General features: G+C 47.3%; 1 protein-coding gene across 2 annotated transcripts; it reads left to right on the top strand.

Annotated features, from left to right (window-relative positions):
• Positions 1-320: 320 nt before the first annotated feature.
• Positions 321-3258, top strand: Osr2 (odd-skipped related transciption factor 2). 2 transcript variants are annotated; one of them, XM_026789785.1, is made up of 3 exons: positions 321-1079; positions 2007-2106; positions 2808-3258. In XM_026789785.1, exons 1-3 carry the CDS (start codon positions 424-426, stop codon positions 2988-2990), a joined length of 939 nt encoding a protein of 312 aa, XP_026645586.1. In that variant the 5' UTR covers positions 321-423; the 3' UTR covers positions 2991-3258. The 2 variants fall into 2 exon arrangements, with proteins under 2 accessions (XP_026645586.1, XP_026645585.1); XM_026789784.1 differs by having other exon boundaries at positions 384-1079; positions 2890-3258.
• Positions 3259-7682: the final 4424 nt, after the last annotated feature.

Here is a 7682-nt window from a genome sequence, read left to right as displayed (position 1 = left end):
AGCTGACTCTCCGGCCTTTGGGCCTTGATCTCTCAGCCCTCCTGATTTCCTGTCCTAACAGGATGAGGGTGACTGGGGTCCAGGCTGTGACAGCGCCCGAGTCCTCCGTCCGCCTTTGCCCCGGCGGTGTCCCCTCTCCCGAAATCCGATCTTCCTACCACCCGTTCGCCAACTTGCTGCCAGGCCTCTGGTGTCTCGATGTCTCGAGGTCCTGGAGACTTAGGAGAAGGGAACTTAGAAGACAAGACCCGCGCGGTCGCCCAAGGACTGGATAATAATCGTGGTGTCTCCCTCTCTCCCCTGGACACTTTTAGGGGTCCCTCTGCGTGCTGCTGCTTCTTTTACCTTTCTCTTACGCCCGCCGGCCTCTGAGACCTGGAAGAAGGGGGAGGCTTCCTGCACCCCTCCGGAGCCGTCAGGAAGATGGGGAGCAAGGCCCTGCCAGCGCCCATTCCACTTCACCCATCGCTGCAGCTCACCAATTACTCCTTCCTGCAGGCAGTGAACACCTTCCCCGCCGCGGTGGATCACCTTCAGGGCCTGTATGGGCTCAGCGCTGTGCAGACTATGCACATGAACCACTGGACGCTGGGGTACCCCAACATGCACGAGATCACGCGCTCCACCATCACGGAGATGGCCGCTGCGCAGGGCCTCGTGGACGCTCGCTTCCCCTTCCCCGCGCTGCCCTTCGCCACTCACCTGTTCCACCCCAAGCAGGGAGCCATTGCCCACGTCCTCCCTGCCCTACACAAAGACCGGCCCCGTTTTGACTTTGCCAACTTGGCGGTGGCCGCCACACAAGAAGATCCCCCTAAAATGGGAGACCTGAGCAAGCTGAGCCCCGGGCTGGGCAGCCCCATCTCCGGCCTCAGTAAACTGACTCCGGACAGAAAACCCTCCCGAGGGAGATTGCCCTCCAAAACGAAAAAGGAGTTTATCTGCAAGTTTTGCGGCAGACACTTTACCAAATCCTACAATTTGCTCATTCACGAGAGGACCCACACGGACGAGAGGCCGTACACGTGTGACATCTGCCACAAGGCATTTCGGAGGCAAGATCACCTACGGGATCACAGGTGAGACCGGGAACTACAGGAAGGTGAATTTGCCCAGGAAATGTCCTGATAGACATAAATGTCACTAAAATCCAAATCCCTCCCAAAGCCGGCTTCAGTGACCCCCACCCCCCACCCTGCAGCCGCGAATTCTTCCGAGGTCCTAGAGCAGGAAAAATCTGGTAGCTTGTTTTTGGCCTAGGAGCCAGTAATTCTATTTCCTCTGAGTCTGCCTCGGTACTGAGTGAGGGGTGAAAAGGCCTCGGGACCCCGGATTTCTTCCCAGTTGGATGGGCGGTGGAAGGGTGCAGATTTTGGCTGCTGTGGAGTCGTTTCCGGAGAATCTATTGAGTCCCCACCACCACCACCACCACCCCGAGTACCTAGAGCGGTCCACAGAGTTTCTTATTCTTTGAGGGGGTCTTGAGGTCCCCGTCTTTAGCAACAGCTGCCGCCCTCCTGGATTAGTAAAGGACGGCGGGTTAAAATAATTCCCATGGTAGGGGTGTGGAGGTTTCGCCGATGTTTATTTGTGTCTTCTTCTAAGGTGGGACTTCGTATCGGTCCTCGAGGCTGTGAAGTGATTCGCAAAATCGGCGCCCCCCCCCCCCCGCACCCACCCATCCTCGCCTTGATTTGGCCAGGTTAAATCCCAGGGTAAAGCCTGGAGGCCTAGAACGGCTCTTGGAGCCGCTTTCCGAACGAACCCCAGAAATCCGCCAGAGAGGGCGGTCAAGTGTAGATAAAGCCAGACCGCCCGTGAATGTTTCCAAGAATCTGTTAGTTGAGGTTAACTATAAACAGAATTTCACAGAAAGTCTAAAAACAACATAAATAATAGACATTCTGCTTCCTGTGCCCTTTCAAAATTTCGTTGGAATAATTGTGGAAAGCAAATCCTAAGCCACAGGGATGATCCTTTCAATGAAACCTTGTGTTGATTTTCAGGTATATCCATTCCAAAGAAAAGCCCTTCAAATGTCAGGAGTGTGGGAAAGGATTTTGCCAGTCTAGAACTCTCGCAGTTCACAAAACTTTACATATGCAGGTAAGTTCATTTCCTTCCTCTAAAAGAATGGTTCGTTTTTATCATTAAGACTTTACAAAAAGCAGGGTCTGTTTCTTAAAGCTCTTTTTAGATTAGCTTTCTAGTGGGGAAACAACACTTGTTTTTTAAAATATAAAATTAATATTACATAACAAAGAATTTTTCTTAACGAACAGGCCAGCTGATTTAAAATAAATCCTAATGTTAGTTTTATACTTTTTTTTCATCCCATCTGCTATGCGTTTAAAACTTCCGTGTTTGGGAGGAAATAAAGGTAATTTTGACAATGGAGCCATGGTGAAATCCCATATGCTCTCTTTCCCAGGGGCCTCGTAATTTGTAGCTTTCAGGACGTTGAGGAATAGTTTAATTTTCCAGCAAACAGGAGCTTCATTCCCGGGAGAATGCAGTTCCTTAGGAGCGGATTAGGTGCACCCCCCCTTTCCTGCCCTTGACGTAGCGAGGAAATACGCGGCCCACCGAGGTGGTCTTATCAGTGCAATCGGGCCTCCGCGGGCGCCTGCACGTGTGTGTTTCCCGATTGGCGGATTAGGAGCCCAGATCTGTCCCTGCAGGTCCCCTCTTTTGTTGTCGCGCGCTTGTTATGTTAAAGCTTGGTACTGAGGAGACAGAAACTGTTGAGGAGGGTGCCCGTGGTGGTGTGAAGGATTAATCCTTTGCCTTGCTTCACATCTGAACAGGAATCTCCACACAAATGCCCCACATGTGGAAGAACCTTTAATCAGAGAAGTAATCTGAAAACTCACCTTCTCACCCATACAGACATCAAGCCCTACAGCTGCGAGCGGTGCGGCAAAGTGTTCAGGCGAAACTGTGATCTGCGGCGGCACAGCCTGACTCACACCCCGCGGCAGAACTTCTAGCGAAGCCCAGGATCCGTCCTGTGCGGCCCCGGCTCCCCCAGACCCTTCTTGCCTTCCACACGAGGACCCACCCCACCCCCACTCCCCCCCTACTGACCCCAGCTCTTCCCCAGCTGTAGCCGCACCTGCAGCTCCTACGCCTTAACTGTTCTTCCGGAGGACTGAGAACTCTCTAGAAAGTCACCCCCCTTTGCAACCAGCATATACTAGATCCTTGTAGATATTCACGGCTCATTTTGGAGCTCTGTACATAATGTCGTGGGTCTTCGTCCTGTTTTTGTTTGTTTTTGTATCTTGTTGGATGCACCTAGACATGGAAAATGGAAACCAAATTTATCTTTAAAGACTGTATTTTCAAAATAAAACTTTTCTTGTTTCAATGCTGAGATGTGTCTGCATGCTGCTAGTCAACGTCTGTTTTCCCGGGCGGGGTGGGGGGGGCGGCTCCAGAAGAGCGGGCAACCCCTGAAAATTCAATGGGAAGGGCTCTCTTTATTCCTGAGTTTTAAAAACAGGACTTCCAGTTCTTTTAATAAAATTTGAGCATTTCCCTTTTAGTACTGTGGCATTTTGGAATGGGATCGTGCCTGGTCTCTTTCTTTTAAATATATAAAATTGAATAACCTTGGGGTCTTAGTCTTCTTGTTTATTCTAGTCTCTGTGTTTATTAAGTTTATTCCTTCAGGTAAGTATACTATAGTAACCATTGTTGATAGCACGCTGTTCATGTTATACCCTTGGAAGGCCCTGACGTCAAGAGGCATACAACCAGGGGAGAGAGAGGAGCTTCGTCTTCTGGAAGTCCTTGACCTGTAGTCGAAGTTTATGGTGGGCAACTGCTCCTACTATTAGACTTTGAACACTGTGATTTCTCGCTATAAACACAGACTTTATCCTGCCTTCAGGGGATGAGCATAAAATCAGTCCTCCCGCAGAACAGGAAGATAGGGAGCATGGGAGGATGGGGGAAGAGGAGAAAGGAGAAACCACTTGGTTGTGTTTGCACACAATATTTCTTTCCAAGGGTGGAGATCAATTCTGTCAGAAGGTTAGGATTTCTCCTCAAAGCAAAGTGAGTGAGGTCACTGGCCAAATTCTGCCCTTGGGAAAATGTCAGTAGATTCCTGATAGCCTTCTAAAGTGTGTCAACCATTGCCAAGAGGTCCTGGAGCGTGGGACACCAGGACAGCAGTCCTGAAGTCACTAGGATTGGGGTGGAGGGAGACAGGATTGGGCCAAATGAAAGGAAAATGACCCCATTTAGAGAACATCCTTGGAACTGGTGGCCCAGTGGCCCAGTAGGCACTCATAAATAGTTTAATACTGAATAATAGGCTGAATTAGGCCGTGTCAGATTTCTTTTAAGAACTGTATTATTTTTGCAAGACTGACTTGTTTAACCTTCAGGGGATATCAAGCAACAAGTCCTTTGCTTGATAGCTTAGGATGGGAATTTGAAGATAAGATTTGAAATTTCTCACCAGTGTGTTTTTGATATAATTTCCCAGGGGGTTTCAACGCCTTTTAGAGTCATCTGTTACCTTACTCTCAAGAGAGCTGGATAAAAGTCACTCCTCCGAGGTTTGGTTCTCCTGAAGAGTCTTCTTACCTGCATGTGTGTGGAACTCAGCACAAATACATCCTCAGAAAGAAGACGGTTCAGACCCTTCACTAGGAAGGGTCAGGCAAGAAGTGATGTGTGTGCTTAAAGGAATTAAATGTCTGTTTATTTTCTTCTGTTTGTACAGAATTAACTCTGTGACCTCCCCTAACCCTGCTCTCAGGCTTCTGCCTGCCTTGACTTGGAAGATCTGAATACTTCAGGGCAGGATTAGCATCAACTGTCCCTAGAGACACCCCCTCCCCATCTTTAGGCTTTTTCCATGTGGTCAGACGCACAACCCCACCCACCCCTACGTACAAGTGTCCCAGTTCCACTGCACAGAGGTCAAACGGATTATAAAAGCCAACCTGCAGGCACATCCTGGAGGTCCCCCCACAGATCTGTAGATTGATATGGCCACCTTAGGGTTCCTTCCTTTTTACTCTAGTTGGTCAATTAAAGCTCCTAAGTGAAAGAGGAAGCCCCAGGAAAGCCAAGCGGGCAGTTCCTCTTCTAGTCCCACACCATTTCAAAGTCAAGGTCAATCCTCCTCCACTTTATTTCCTTATTCCCTCACTTAGCTAGTGTTTGCTATGGGCTTTTCCGTTGCCAAGATTTGTGACAGTTGCTCCTGCTTTTTGTTCTAAGTTTTGCTATTGTTTTAGAGACAAGGGTTTCCATTGGAGCTCAAGCTGGCCAGGAACTTACCTTTGTAGCCCAAACAGGCTTTGATCCTTCTACCTCAGACTCCTGAGTCCTGGGATAGCAGGTGTGGGCCAACACACCCAACCTGGTTTTCATCATCTGTTTCTGTCTTGATGCGTCTAGTGGCACATTTTAGGACTCTTAACTTCTCAACCAATTTAAAAAATCTGCATGATAGAGCTTACTTTAAAAGCTCTTAAATTCAGTGGCCATTTAGGCTTAGACGGGATCATGCTCTGTGACCTCCATACAGTCTTCATGATTCCAGGTAAAATTCTGAATAGTTGATTCCTCTCTAAACTCCGAGGGCTTTTCTTCTCTGTTCTTAAGTATGCAGGAAACTGAGTCTGTGTGAGACTCTCCTCTAAGACATGAGGATAAGGCAAATCTTGTGTCTTGGGAAACAGAGCTGCTGGGTTTTTGTTTGTTTTGTTTTGTTTTTTGTTTCTTTAGTTCAGAGAAGAGTCATTATCCACGTTTTGGATTAACCCTTGTTTCCTGACACCCTCTATTGTCAACTATGAATCAATTGCCTTGGCAAAGGAGTTGGCAGAGGAAAGATCACACCAATCATAGTGGACAGCAGCTACAGACAACCATCGAGTTGTGACTGTACTATCACCTTATCATCTGTGTGTGAGAGCTGAGGGATGTTTCTGAACACTAATTACACTGTAACCCAAGGCCTGCTTGGAATCGCGAGAGTGAGTTTTAGGTGCTCTTATGGCATTCAGCTTGAAATGCAGGTTATTGTAGCCCAAGCTCTGTATTACTGTAATAATGAACATTACTTTGCTATATATCATTGTATAAGAGAAAAGCTTCCCAAAATCTAACCCTAAGACAGGTACACATTTTAAAAGCAAATTCGGTCTAAAATTATAAATAGGCACAATTACCTCAGCTGCTGAAATAAAAAACAGTGCTGGAAATGCCTTCAATTTGTCAGTGAGCACATGTGAGCCTCTTCACTTAAACACTTGGTTAGACACCTGTCTCAGCTCTGGATGGGCCGCCGGCTCCCGGGAGGTGCTTGGGAAATGGAAGACTGTCAACACAGGTAAGAGCATATCTAGATTTAACACTATGTAGAAACAACAGAAAATCTCCACATGAATATGGAATGAGTTGCTTTTCTTATCACCATATAATTTCAATATTACTGTAACAAGGAAAGAGAACAAATTGCCGAAACCGTGTAGTACATTGCAAACACTTGTGTGCCGCCAGGATTCCTCACGTTTGCAATCACCAGTGTGTTAGCCTGAGACCGTATTTCTCAATGTTTCCCTCCTAACATGTCACTTGACATTGATAGCTACTACTGGTGACAGCAGTGAGCAATAAAGGGGGTGGAGATGCAGAATGATTCAGCGCTGATGACCTGAGATAATTCAAGTTCATTCTTGTTCTTTTCTTCTTTTTTATTACTTGTTGCCTGCACCCACACAAATTACCTTATTATCTAAGCTGTGTGATTTTTCTCTATTGAAACAACCCAAAACAAAAATTGATAGTTTTAAAAAAATTGTAAGTAACTTTTAAAACCTAACTCTCCCCCCCCCCAAAAAAAGTAAGTAAATTAAGCCATATCTGTTAGGATGATTTTTAATGAAAGAAACAGAAAATGTAACTAGTAGGAGCTGCAACAATAAAGGATTCTTCTTCTATTTGATAAGATGTTTTGAGATAGGGCCTAGGGATTTGTAATTCACTGACATGACAAGATCATCTGGGCCCAGCTGTTAACTACTTTTCTGCTCTTCCGTCTGGGGCTCCCTGCACGGCCACAAGATGGCTGCAGCAGCTTCGAGCACCAGCCCATTGTTTCCTCATCAGACAAATGCCAGAGGCAGAAAAAGATCTCTTCCCTGTGTTTCTTGTTTTAAGAATTAAGAGTCTCACACAATCCACCTGCCCTGTCTCTTCTTGTCTGAAAAAGCAAGCTGTCTTCCTGCTCCTCAGCCAACCACTAACAAGAAGAAGACTATAACATGAAAGATGAAGGCTACATAAAGTCACACCACTAGGGCCTCCTGGAAGCCCAGGACTACCGAAGAAAAACACAGATAGGAAAGCAGGCTACCATGAGCAGGAGGCAGGTGTTAGAGATGAAGTTCCCAAGGGCTGTGGGGATGCCTCAGCCAGAAAATTGCTTGCCCTGCAAGTCTGAGTTCAAGCCATAGCATGTACTTAAAAAGTCCCATGTGATGAACTCACTCCCAATCCCAGTGCTGCAGAGACAGACACAGGCCTCAAATACAAGGTGGACAGCTCCTAAGGAGCAGTTTCTGACCTGACCTCTGGCCTCCACATTTGCCTGCACTCGCAGGACACACACCACCACCACCACCACCACCACCACCACCACCACCAGCACCACC

This window comes from Microtus ochrogaster, unplaced genomic scaffold (genome assembly GCF_000317375.1).
Source record: "Microtus ochrogaster isolate Prairie Vole_2 unplaced genomic scaffold, MicOch1.0 UNK29, whole genome shotgun sequence".
Lineage (NCBI taxonomy): Eukaryota > Metazoa > Chordata > Mammalia > Rodentia > Cricetidae > Microtus > Microtus ochrogaster.
Note: the sequence above shows the minus strand (reverse complement) of the source record. Positions and strands in the feature narration are given on the sequence as shown.